The following is a 13622-nucleotide window of genomic DNA, read 5'->3' as shown; positions in this document are numbered from 1 at the left end:
GCTTGCCTTGAGACCCCAGTGAGATAACTCGTGAAGGAACTCAGAAAGCCTTCTGCAAATGGAACAAATGATTCTGTAGACTAATGCTCTAGTGGGAAGTCCTTCAAAGGCAGGAACCTGCCTCAACTGTCATTAATCACCCCCCGCCCCACCTAACAGAGTGCTTTACACATGAAAAGGCTACAACATTTGACATTTGGGGATTTTCAAACTCTAATGTGCTCCACTAATGTCATGGATCTGGAATATCTTCACGGCGAACTCTTTTCCACTGGGTATAAGCAAAAACATCACTTTCTTTTCTTACTCGAGATGCAGTTGTCTTTTGTGAAATGAGTGCCTTATGTGAACCCTTCTGGGCTGCTAAAGCCATGACCCTTGACATGGCCTCAACTCTGTGAGCATCAGCAGTGCCTGCATATCCTTGACTTCCTCTCACTCCTGGCCTCCCAATTAATTCCTTTCCAGGACATGTGTATACAAGTCCACATGAGGCCCTTAAACACAAATGAAATTCTGCATCATCTCTGCAAATAAGATCTTATTCCCTGAAAGCGCCTGTGTGTTTGGTCTCCTATGTGATGAAGGAGCTTTTATATTTTTAGTTTTCTTCCCATACAACAAACACTATTAATAACATTCTACTTTCTCCAGAGATGATATGGATTAGACCAAATGGAAAGTTACCATGGCTACTGCAGTGTTATTTTTGGTATGAGAAATTCATGCCAAGAGAAGCAGCATCCATGGTCAAGAACTGGAGCTTTATTTCCGCTTTGCTATCAGGCAATCAATCCCAATTTAATTTTGAAACTCTAATTACAACAGAAACTAATTATGAGTGGCAGGACCTGAAACCCCTAATTAAAGTGGGAGTCAATAAAGCGATGCAGCATTATCTCTGGGGCAACACTGGCAGGAGGAGGGATTTAAGCACAGGGGCGTCTTCTTTCCCAGGTAACTAAGTAAAACAAGACAGGGAAATGCGTACCAAGGGTCAATGGGGAACCTTGAGCTGGGTCTAAAGGTTTCAGGTTCTGGTGAGTGAGCAGATCAGGCCCTCTCCCTGGACTATGACGATGCTACAAACTAGGGGTGGGAGAGGAAGCCCAGGTGGGAAGGAAGGTGTTTCCATCAACAGTCAGTCACCAGGAGTGACCATGGTGGGGTAACCAGAGGACAGTTACAAATATGAGAATTGGATCATAAAGAAGGCTGAGCGCCAAAGAAGTGAGGCTTTCGGATTATGGTGCTGGAGAAGACTCTTAGAGTTCCTTGGACAGCAAGGAGATCAAACCACTCAATCCTAGAGGAAATCAACCCTGAATATTCATTGGAAGAATTGATGTTAAAGTTGAAGCTCCAATACTTTGGCCACCTGATGTGAAGAGCAGACTCACTGGAAAGACCCTGATGCTGGGAAAGACTGAAGGCAGGAGGAGAAGGGGGCAACAGAGGATAAGATGGTTGGATGGCATAACCAATTCAGTGGGCACAAATTTGAGCAAACTCCTGGAGATAGGGGAGGATAGAGGAAGCCTGGCATGCTGCAGTCCATGGGGTCGCAAAGAGTCGAACACGACTTAGCAAATGAACAAGAGCAACCCCATGTTACTGTGGCCTGGTCCTGGAGGAAATAACTGCAGGGGAACAGGGGTCTCCAAACAGAATCTCACCACCCAGACTAGATATTTATGGGTTATTTCCTAATATACCAAATGCTGAGTTGCACTTTACTGAATTAGCAGACGTTGGCTTATGGGAGGACTTCTATTTGAGGGTAAACCTACTGCCAATCCCTGACGTGCACGATTCCCCCCTGGGACCTCCCGGTCTATCTCTGACAGCTTTAAAATACTGTTAATGGCATGACTTCATCTGCCCCACACCAGAACGATCCATATTTAGGCCAGAAACCACATGGTCCTCATCACCCCCACTGGGCTCCAGGATAGAAAGGCGCTTTCAAATGCGGGAGGAAACACTTTTAACCTATGACTACTCACTCTCCTTCAAATCCCCTGACAAAGAGACAGAAACGAACTTTGCAGAATGGTTAGAAATCTACTCTGAACACTCCAAAAGGGCAGTAAGATATGAAGAAGCCTCTCCTCTTCTCAGTGTATACTTTTCTACAAAGGGCTCTTTCTGCCTTTAACAGGGTTTCCTGTTAAATTCTCCTGTTGTAGCTTTTTCAATAGCACCGAATAAGTTGGTCCCTCAGGAGAGGGAGCTCTGCTGTCAGGGTGGGAAGAATTCCTTGAGAGCTTTCTTATTCCTATTTCCCATGAATAAATGAGGTCCCCAGTCCTGCCAGGGCCAACAGGATTTTCCCAAAGCAGACAAGCGCCCAGATCAACGACAGCCTGTACCAAACAGGATTCTTAAGTGTCACAGGTGGGCAACAGAACAGAGGCTTGGTCTTGAAATAGTCAAATGAGCTTGTTTGAATATTTTTATCAAAATAAATAGTGCATTGACATATTACGCAAAACCTTGGGTACTGATGTCTTGTAACAAAGATTAAAAACGGGAGCAGTGGAAAAAAAAAAGTTCTGAATGAGAAAATGTTTTGGAACATGACTTTAATTTGAAAGGAGATATTTGATGGTTTTTGTACTTCTATACGTCGTTGACATAAGGGAGGAGTGGGGCAAGTGAAGAGAGGGGCTCAGCCATCTCACATTTATTACGAACAAGGGAAGACAGGCAGAGACAAAGAGAGAAGAAAGAAAAAACAGTCTTGAGCTACTTTGGTATAAAATTTCAGCCCAAGGAAATGGAAAGTCTCCTGAAAAACAGAGCTTTCTCGCTAAGCAAGACAAGGTGCCCCCTTCCATGTGGCCCGATTCTGCTTGCAGGGAAGCTTACCACTAGGAGCTTGTGAAGATCCATCCGTCAGAACAAGTGTCTCTGATTTTAGAGCCAGTGTGCTGCCAACTTTTCCTAGTGCTTTCAAGCCCTCCCAGAGAACTTTAGCTCTACCTTATTTCTAACCACACCTACCTTGACTCCAAGGAAAGACCTGCGGTGATAGAAGCAGCACAGAGCGGCCGAGAGGGCACGGAAGGCATTGCATTCCTTTGGCATCTTTCAGTCTTCAGTCCCTGGACCACACTGTCTTTAGGGTTAACTGAGAGGGGTCTTGCGGCTGACACCCCAGTCCTGCCGCAGCAGCTGTGCAGAGCAGGGAGGAGTGAGCGGCTCCTTCTCCCAGGCCAGGCTGGGACTTTCCCTCTTCGCTGAAGCCAATACGATCCACTCGCTCAATTCTGGCAGGCGGGTGTCCAGCCTGCCATGCACTCGGTGCCAGAAATCCTCATGTGACCAGACTCGCTTTCTGATGAAATTCTAACCTCTCTCAGAAGAGGCTTTGGGCTTTAGCTGTCCCCTCAATTTAGAGACCCAGCAGAAATCATTATTCCCCCAGGGCTGAAGGCACCAGGCACTCTGCTCCTAGAGCTTGTGTCTGTTTGCCTGTCGCCCCAGGACCTGGGAGTTCAAGGAGCACACATCACACCACTCTGTGATGAGAGAGAGGCTCCTTTGAGACAAGGACGGGAAGGCAACCTGGGTGTGACTTTCCCCTGGGAGCGATCCTAGAAGTCCTGAGAAACCCGGGACTCTCCCAGACCAGCCCTCAGAACTGTTTATTTTTCATTAGGATGCCCCTGGGCAGCCAGTTTGCAGCTGATAACGCTGGCACAGCCATCGCTATTGGCAAAGCAATACTGCCTTTTGGTGTTTAATTAGCAAGTCTGTCAGCAAACACCCTGAGCAGCTCTGCCCTCCCCACCTGGCCCTGCAGCAGTCTGTTGGGAGGATGGGGGACAGGCTGTGTGCCCTCTTTCGACCCAACTGTTTTTCTCACTCCCTTCCTTCACTTTAAATACTTCACTGTAACTGTTCACCCTGCCTAACCCAGATTCAAGGCATGAACCTCGCATCTAATACCACTGAGTGATTCTCCAGCACTTCTTAGGCCTTTATCCCTACCAAGAGCCCCCTGACACCTTAGCGGAAAGGAATTGCTTTTCTTCTTTCATTCCAGTCATAGTGGATTCCCAACAATTCTTTTTTTTTTTTTTTTTTTTTTTAATCAAACCCAGATTTCTGCCCGTAGCACTTCCTCTCCTATGTTCCAAACATTAACTTTCTGTGGCTTCGGCCACTCAAAAATGGAATGTGTCCTGAAGCTTTCTAAAACTTCACACAGGCAGAAACTTGTAACGAGGAAGAAACAGAACCTATTCAGTCCAGAAAGGAACAATACCAAATGAGGCATGAGGGAGGTATGAGAAATATCCAACAGGATTAGCCTCAAATCCTCAGGAGGCCTCGGCCTTTGGACTAGGTCAAGCCAGCCTGTAAAAATAGAGGACTGTTTGTTCGATGCCTGGTGCGCAGCTCCGGTGCTTGGATGAGGGCTCTGGAGAGTGACAGCCCTCACACTTCCCCGAAGGAGCGGAGGTTCAGCCTAATAAACACCCCGAAAAGGGCATGGGGCTGTCATCACAGAACAGCCAGGGGGCTGACTTCCTTTCTGGTCCCTCCACTTGCTCCCCCCTCCCCCACCAGGATTCCAGGGCTCAGATGTGCTGCCCTGGGTCCTGGGAAGTCCACCTGAGACCTTGGAAGCAAATACCAAGGTTGGGAGGATTTGTGGGGTTTGGAGCTGCAGGGGCCCTTAGAGATGGTTCAGTTGGTGGGTCAATACTGTCCCCCCAAGGTCTATGAACTGAACCTATGAGGAGGCATTTTCTCTCTTTGCCTTCATTTCCATTAGATGGGGTTCAAAGGGTAATAAGTCCACATGAGTGGCCAGGGCCCATGGCCCCAGCAGTTCTGTGGAGACGACTCATCCATCAGACCAAAGCCACCAGGAAGGTGTCCAGTCTGCACCTGCCATTCCTCTTTGGGACTAGAAAGGGACTATTCTTAGCTCAGGAAAAAGAAGAGAAGCAGCTCCTTAAATCCTGAACAGAAATTCAGTGAGATGAGTCAGCCAAAGCCTCTGAATTTCAATACCCTACCCCCACTCCCAGAAAGAGTGAATGAAGTGCATTCCTGAAAGAAAATGTACTTAAAAACACTCAGACTTATAAATTACATAGAATTATGTAGTCAGGTGCTCCAGGGCCAGGGTAAAAGCAAAACAAAAGACACGCAGGTCACTGGAGAATCGCAGCTCTTGTCACCTGAGGTTTTCCCTGTTTACGCAAAAAAAAAGAACATCTCCAAAATGCACAAAGAATTGGTTCTGTCAGGATTAAAGAATGAGCTAATCTTATTAGGTAACTGTTTCCTAAGCACTTTTTATTTTTTTTGTTCCACACCAAAAATAATTTCTAAAGCAGCACTCAAAGGTTTTAATCAATTTCCTCTTGAAAAGGCCAAGGAGAGAGACTAAAATAACATGATGTTATTGCAACTAAAGATGATAATTGCATGAATTTGTAAAGTGCCCTTCACTGACTTGTTATGCTTTTAAAGTCTCCCATCCACACTGATCAATTCCCCCACATTCTTCCCACAATGATGATTCTATTCTAGTTACAAAGAAACAGAGGACCAGAATGGTGTGCCACTCAACAGAGAAAGGACCCGGAACTCCAGCCTGTGCTTTTGCCAGAACCTAGTATCTGATCAACAAATAGATTCTTCTAATGTCTTATAATTAAACTTGTCACACAGCTTCATGAAAACAGCTTGTGACCCGGGGCAGGGAGTCATTGTCTGATGATTTCCTACATGTGATTTCAGTTCAGTTCAGTTCAGTCGCTCAGTCGTGTCCAACTCTTTGCAACCCCATGAATCGCAGCACGCCAGGCCTCCCTGTCCATCACCAACTCCCGGAGTTCACTTAGACTCAGGTCCATCGAGTCGGCAATGCCATCCAGCCATCTCATCCTCTGTCATCCCCTTCTCCTCCTGCGCCCAATCCCTCCCAGCATCAGAGTCTTTTCCAATGAGTCAACTCTTCGCATGAGGTGGCCAAAGTACTGGAGTTTCAGCTTTAGCATCATTCCTTCCAAAGAAATCCCAGGGCTGATCTCCTACATGTGATTTAGGATCAGCCAAATTTGTATTCAGGGCTTTCTAAACACCAGGCCCTTCTGGGGACAGGGGTCAGCATCTCTAATGCAACCCCAGCAACTGACAGAGGTGGGAGGCCAGGAGCAGGCAGCACAGAGCTCTGGGAACCCACCGTGCTCTCTAGCGCCTCCTCTGGCTTCCTGGGAGATTCACTACTCAGCACCAAGAAAAACACCTGTTTAAAAAAAAAAAAAAAAAGCCAGTGCTGGGTAGGCAGGTGAACCCTGGAAGAAAATCCTCATGATCTCAGGTCAGATGCTACCCATCCTGTCTGGGGAGAGGATTAGAGTAGACCAGAAGAAAGCTCCTGCACAAGCCATTCTTTCCTTGGGCAGCCCTAATACGAACCTGCCCTATTTAGTAACCATGGAAACAGGAGCTGCCTGCCAGTCATATTTCACAGACAAGGTTTCTTGCTGGCGGCAGCCCTCGGGCTGGGAGGGACTGAGAGGTGAACAGAGTCCCTTTCCCCAAGTGCCACAGTCCCCACTAGAAGATCAGCCTCCCTGTGAGGTAGGTGCCCTCTCTGACATGGAATGGCGGGGTGGGGTGGGTGGGGGGTGGCGAGGTCTCTGAGGAGGAAGATATGTCGCCAGGGACCTGCTTTTCCCTGTTTCAGGGCCACAGAGAACACAATGCTGCCCACACCTCCACTCCCCTCCCCTCCCTGGGGCCAGCCCAGAAGCAAGGCAACAAGCCTCACTCACAACACACACCAAGGTGTTCTCGGTCACTGTCAAGCAGCCCCGAGTATGGTGACATTGCCCAAGATGGGCGCAGGCTGTGACTGGGGACACTGGTCCAAGGCATGAGGCCTGACTGGTCTCTGCCCACAGGGGACACACTCGGAACATCAGTCAAGAGATGAACAGCAGTCCACACGCTGAGATGCCTCACCTCCCTGGAAAGATCTATCCCTCCTGGCTTTTTGCCTCCACTAAACCCTAGCGATCCAGCTCTCGGTGAACCAAGACAGCCCTAAGGAGCTAGCAGGCGTTCCTCCTGGGGTAGTGGAAGCAGGAAGAGGAACCTGTACTGGCCCAATCCTAAGGACCCAAGGCCACCTTCTGCAGGCCCTGCTCCTGGGCTCGGGAAGCCCTGGGCAGGAAGGGGGCATGCTTATCAACAGCCCTGCTTCCCTGGCACTGGCCTGTCTGCGTGATTCTGATCACAGTAACCAGGAGGCGAGGGGGTAGGGAGGGGCCGGGGGTCTAGGAGCACCCACCCTCCATAGGAGCCACAGGGCTGGAGGAGAACAGCTGGGAAACCACTGAGGAAGGAGGCCCAAGGAAGAGGTCACCTCCTCCTCACGCCAGACTCAGCAGCTACACAAGATGCCAAAGACAGTTCAACACATTTTCCTATAGGCAAACGTGATTTAGTTCCTACTCCAAAAGGGAATGCAAATTGGACTTGGCGGGAGGAGGGCGGGAAGCGCCGGCCGAGTTCTTAGGGCTGCTTTGTGTGTTGCCGGCAAAGAGAGAGGAACACAGAGGGTGCATTTACAAGCATCTGCTGTGCACATCTCTCTCTGAGGGTTCCCTCAGATTCCTCCAGGGGATGAAAGAGTATGGCTGTGAAATGGTCTCTATCCGGAAGCAGTATTGATCCGCTCAGCACATCAACAAAGAGACAATATTCACAAACAGATTTCTCTCTCTACTGAGTCTTCTGTCCCCTCCACAAAGTTGGTTTCTCTAACAGGCTACTGAAATTGTATAACTGATAACGTGAAGCACGTGAAGCACATCAGGTGAGAGCACCCAGCCCTGACTGCTTTCTTGAACCACTGCATACAATCTTGTCCCATACATCCCTCCACCAACACCATCACCTATTTCCTGACACGCCCCCAGAAATCCTATATTAGGCAAGCTCAACTTTCTATTTTTAGCATTTAGGGAAAATTAAAAGAACATGCACGAGGCGTAATTCCAGCCTCTCAAACAGCAGATTCAGACTTTCTGGCCGTCTCAGCCTTCTTTGAGAGTCTATGAAAACCATGGACCCTCCTCTCAGAACAAAAGGCACATATTGTGATGTTCAACATACAATTTCAGGGGATTCCTTGCCCTCTGAAGCCCATCCTTACACCCCTGGGAGTCTGACTCATCTGAGACGATCCACCACCCACCTCCCAAGCTTCCTTCCACCCTACATTCGCTGTGTGGGCGCTGCACGCAGAGCTCTCATTTGTTCTCCTGTCACTGTAGTTAGACTTTCTTCGCTGGATGCTTTGCTCTTTCCCCTTCGAGCAACTCAAGAGACCACAAAAGTCCCTCAGAGATCCCCCACCCCCATGCAGAGTGCTGCAGAAATGGCCAGAATGCGCAAAGGCTCCAACCAGATCCAGCCACACTGGCTCCCATCTTGGCTGCCACTGGCTCGCCCCTCTTCCAAGCACTTCTGCAAAATGCATCTGCCGAAACAGCTTCAGGACACAGCACGTTTCAGGCGCTGCTGGGAGGTGGCAGGCTAGAGGGAAAGCAAGGGGTCGGTTCAGGTCTTTGTTATACCACTAGCAAGCTAGGTAACCACGGGAAATTTCTTAACCTCTCTGAGCCCTAGTTTCCTCCTCCAACTTACCGGTTTTTTTTTCTTTTTGGAGGATCAAGTGAAATAGGAGATAAAGAGCCTGGCAACAGACTAGACACTCAGCCAGTGTGTGCTTTCTTGCCCTCCAAAGGAAGGGCTCACAAAACCTGGCCCCCTAGACCATTCCTCCCTCAGGGCACACACCCAGCTGCATCCTGTCTCCTGGCCCTAACCCAAGGGGCAGGCTACAGGAGCCATGCCCTGCAAGGACAGTGTGGACAGCAAAGGCCTGAGCCGCTGACTGGCCCCAGCTGGTACACAGTAGCTCTTAAGACTTGAAGGCCAGGAAACAACAAGAAGGAGTTTAGAGCTTCTTTAGCCATGAGATATTTTTTAGCCTTCAAATTTTAAGATCACATATTAAAACTGCACATATGGTTTGAATCACACTTGCTCAGATAGCTCAGATGATTTTCTATGGCAGAGTCTCTGTCACTTGGGGAGTTGTTTGTTTTAACACACAGCATGTGAGTCCACAGCATCTGCCCACTTGGCCCTCACCCAGGGGGACTCCTGGGTCCACTCGCAACTACCACACTCTCCATGTCCCACCACTGTTCCAGCCAGTCTGAGTGGGGGTCCCGGGGCCCCTCCTTTCCCACTGTCTCCACACCAGGTTGACCGCAGAGCTGGGCTTCAGCCTCTGTCCCACCCGGTGCCCTGCCTGATGCTCCTCTAACCTCCCCTACTGCCTGGCCTTCCAGATACTTGTCCTGAGACCAACCCTTCCACATGTATCTAGAGTCCCTAGAAGGGCCATCTCCCATGTGCCTGACTCTTTCTTGTTTTACCAGCCCATGTAACTGGGTACATGGATGCCAACCATTTCTAGAATTAGAAGTGTGTCTGGAACAGCCCTTCCTTGGATGCTGTGCCTGCCTCACCCCGCTGCTCTCTCTGGACATTCTCGGTCACCTCCGATTCTGCTGTCTGCACCTCCTCCTCACCAACCCCCGAGGGCAGGATCACCAGAGTTACAGTGCATTCTTCCAAGGCCACACCCCCCAGAGAGGCTACCGAAGTTCCGAGTGGAGGAAGCAGCCACAAGGGATGCCTGAGAGGGCAGGAATGCTGGGGCAGAGGGCGGGGTCGGCACCAGGTGAGAGGTGCAGGCAACCTCACCTCATTCCTGCCCTTGAACTGGCCAAGAAAACAGAAAGTGATCTTATTAATCTCTTCTCCTCTGTTTTCAAGCAAATTCCAGCCACCTCAACAAATTATTTCTGCGGGAAAACATAATTTCTTCATAGTCATAAACTGATCCTGGGGATCACTGGAGGGACATGCTGGATATTTATGCATTCTGCCCAAAGAGCTATGAGAACCAGTCTAGACCAGGAGTTCTGAACCTCGGAGTGGGAGGGGGCTTCCATGAACCATTGGAAATTGTATACAAACTGTTCAACCAGGGAAGGGGTCCATGGTTTTACCCAAGAGTCATGTGACCTAAAAATCCTCACTGATCCACAAAGACTTTTAGTGGCTCTTAAAGACGTAGCCTCTGAGGGTCTTACTTGGTCTACTTTCTAACAGAGAGACGAGTACAGTGGATACCCTGGTCATCATGGACATGAGCAAAGATAACACCCCTGCCCTTGATCACCATGGGCACAGTTGAGTCTTGGCAAGGCTGCAGTTGGTAAGAGGAGATAGAGAGCTCTGAGGCAAGCAGGGCCACCTTCCTTTCTGCTGTTGGGGTGACTTTAAATACCTGCGAGAGGAGGAGAGCTCCTTCCCCCAGCTGGCAGAAGGGCCCGTCTGCACGTATTACTTAGCAAATGCAGAATAGCTGCCAGTGTGACCTTCAGCAGCCCCTCTCCAACAACAGCCTTCTGGGATGCAGTCCCTCCCACTAGACTGTGGCATCTTTCCACTTCTCAGCTGGGCTCCTCAAAGGAGCCTTCATGACCCCATATGCAAGGTCCTCAAGAGCCAGTATTTATACAGAAAACTTTTACCATAGTGTCTGTTTAATACTCACACTAGGAGACACATGGGCTTCCCTGGTGGCTCAGAGGTTAAAGTGTCTATCTGCAATATGGGAGACCCGGGTTCGATCCCTGGGTTGGGAAGATCCCCCGGAGAAGGAAATGGCAACCCACTCCAGAATTCTTGCCTGGAGAATCCCATGGACAGAGAAGCCTGGTGGGCTACAGTCCATGGGGTCGCAAAGAGTCAGACACGACTGAGCGACTTCACTCACTCACTTAGGAGACACATATTATTTCCATTTCACATGTGAGACTGAAAAGTTCTTCGAGTTAATAATTAAAACGACTATGAATCAGAATGGCTGGCTCTATCGGCCGTGCTCATGGAAGCAGGGATACCACCTGGCTGCCTGGAGTATCTTATCTTGTGCAAACCCAAAAGGCAGAACTATAGCTGCTGCAACCGCCTTCTCCCTCCTACCGAGTGACCGATACTCTCGGCAACATAGACGCAGGTCTCCTCTGAAATAGCCCCGGAGGTCCTCGTCATTACTAATGGGAAAGGGCAGGACATGCACAGATGGACACTGAGGCCAGAATCTGAGAAAAGCCAGAAGGCAGCAAAGCTGATAAGTGCAGGGCTAAGGGACAGACTGTCTTTGTGGTAAATGGAGATGCCAACTGTGCCCATTTCTCTACAGGAACAGGCTGACTTGGAGGGTGAGCTGTACGGGAAAGACTGTACTGATTACCAGCTCAGAAATGACACTCAGACAGTCAACACTCGTGGAGACAACAGGTTCTTTCTGTCAGTGGTTCAAAGGACAATACAACCCTTGGCCTTGTGTGTGTACCCAGAGGAGTGGGAGGGCAGGGTGGAGGAAGGGAGTTACCAGGAAGAGCAGCAGGAACCCACCTGGACCATCCTCTAGGAACAACACACCAGCCTCAGGGTTAGGCCACTTGTGACAAGAGATGCAGGAATTTCTCCAAAGTCAAACTCTACAGGGGGATCCTAGCCCCTCTGCACCACTCCTTACCTCCCACCTATAATTTCCCTGTTAACAATATGGATCTAATAATTAAGCTGGGAGGCAATGGATATCCAGCATATAAGTAAACCAGGAGGAAGACAAGCTAGAGAAAGGTGAGTATAGGACTTGAAAAGATCAAAACAAAAATATCTTTGTAAAACCTAGAATTCATATGCCAATATTTTATGTAAGTATCCTGAATAGACAGTGACAGTTAGAGGCATAGCCTGGTAGATTCTGATCCTCAACATTCAGGGGGGAAATGATGTAGATAGCAGACAGTGGTTATTACATTTAAAACCTTTACTCCATGGCATGTGTACTCATACGTGTAATGGTTGTGAGAGCCAATCAGGAAACTGAACACTTAATTCTCCAGGCAAGAATACCGGAGTGGTAGCCATTCCCTTCTCCAGGGGATCTTCCTGACTCAGGGACTGAACCTGTGTCTCCTGCTTTGCAGGCAGATTCTTTACCATCTGAGCTACCAGGGAAGCCCCTAATGGTCCAGGAGTGGACATGCGACCTAAGTTAGACCAATCAGAGTCCTTCCCTGGGATTTTTCAAATCAGAGCAGAGGGAGAGGCCCACTTTTCCTTTTGGACCATAAGTTTTAAGTTTATAAGCTCAGAGCAGCCAATAGCCATGTGCCCTCAACTACACAGAGAAGCTGATCTGAGAGAATGCAGCCAACATGCTGAGAGAAGCAGATGCAAGGTCTCAGAGTCCAGATGTGTTTTCCTTCCCCAGAACAATCAACCCAGGACACTCCACCCCTGCCCTTCCCAGTGATAAACTTTCTAGCTCACATCATCAGTTTGAGAGTTTATAGGTTCACCTTTTCAGTGTAAGATTAGGTGAAACCTGAGAGTGAAATATAACACATCTGTGTTGGGCTCTGCTAGAGTTCACATGTATAAGATGTCATCCCTAAACCTGGAATTGTTAACAAGGAGTCAACATAAACTGATGTTACACAGAAACATGTATGACATATGCCCTAGTAACAGGGTGGTACACTCATGTTTTAGTGATGGGTGGAAATTAATGGTGTTTCACGGCCTACTCCGAGGACACTCCATTATAGGCACGAGTTGTCATGAGTTCTCAAGGATGAAGCTGGCATGAGTCTGCCTGTAGGAAAAGAGAGAGAACTCATGGAGTTGGAATGCTGTGTGCCACTGAGTGTAGGTGTGAGGTTTTGCTCCCACGCCCACCATCCCTCCCAGGCTAGGGGAAACCGCTAACAAACAGCCCACTCCATCCTGCTTATACAGGCAAGAGCAGCATCTTAAGATCCCAGAGAACATTTCCAAAGGCTATTCTGTTTTGTAGAAAGCCTGAGGACCTGATTCAGAGGTAAAGGCTGAGACATTTCTTTACAAAGGAGAATTTTATCAGGTATGATGGATTACCTGGAAGTGCAACATTCATGACTTCTAGGTCAAAAGAAAGGAAATGTACAGCAACCCCAAACTATATTTAGATCTTCCGAATGTGTTCCCTAGGTCATCCTTAGGTGGACACATCCTGGAAGGAGCCCTGGTGCCCGGGTTGTGTGGCCCTATGGGGTTTCCTTTGCCCACTGCTCTTATTCTATTTATCCCAGTGAGAGGCTCCAGCTCCAACTCCGTCTTCAAGCATCCAGCTACTCAAACACTCATTAAAATGATCTGTGTCCATGTCTGGTGACCTCAGGACCCAGGTCTCAGTCACTGTCATCATGCCAATACCCAGCACGGTGCCAGAACATTTAGAGATAGCATAGGCAACTCTCACTCTGGATCCACAAACACTTTGGAAGTAAGATGCTCAGTAAGTGTGTGTGCATATTTGCAGAGATGGGTTTCTTATCATCAAATTTGCAGAAATACTATTAACTATTTGGGACCCCCCCCCCAAATAGTTAAGAACCACAGAGGCACAAGATATGACTTGGCACAGGGGTGGATGTGGTCCTCGTTGG

The 13622-nt window shown here is 48.7% G+C and overlaps 1 protein-coding gene across 10 annotated transcripts in view; it reads right to left on the bottom strand.

The window, feature by feature from the left end:
- The window catches only part of BCAR3 (BCAR3 adaptor protein, NSP family member), a 256592-nt gene that overhangs the window by 50526 nt on the left and 192444 nt on the right, over window positions 1-13622 (bottom strand). Inside the window, exon 1 of one of the 10 annotated variants that reach the window (XM_055585084.1) lies at window positions 3007-3627. The exons of the other annotated variants lie outside the window; for them this stretch is intronic. Coding sequence (XP_055441059.1) covers window positions 3007-3090 — 84 coding nt within the window. The 5' untranslated portion in view covers window positions 3091-3627. Of the gene's footprint in view, window positions 1-3006; window positions 3628-13622 lie in introns of those variants that run through there. 10 annotated transcript variants of the gene reach the window in all.

The sequence above is a fragment of the Bubalus kerabau genome, chromosome 6 (genome assembly GCF_029407905.1).
Source record: "Bubalus kerabau isolate K-KA32 ecotype Philippines breed swamp buffalo chromosome 6, PCC_UOA_SB_1v2, whole genome shotgun sequence".
In the NCBI taxonomy this organism is placed as follows: Eukaryota; Metazoa; Chordata; class Mammalia; order Artiodactyla; family Bovidae; genus Bubalus; species Bubalus kerabau.
The sequence above is the reverse complement of the archived record's forward strand: the minus strand, read 5'-3'. Positions and strand labels throughout refer to the sequence as shown.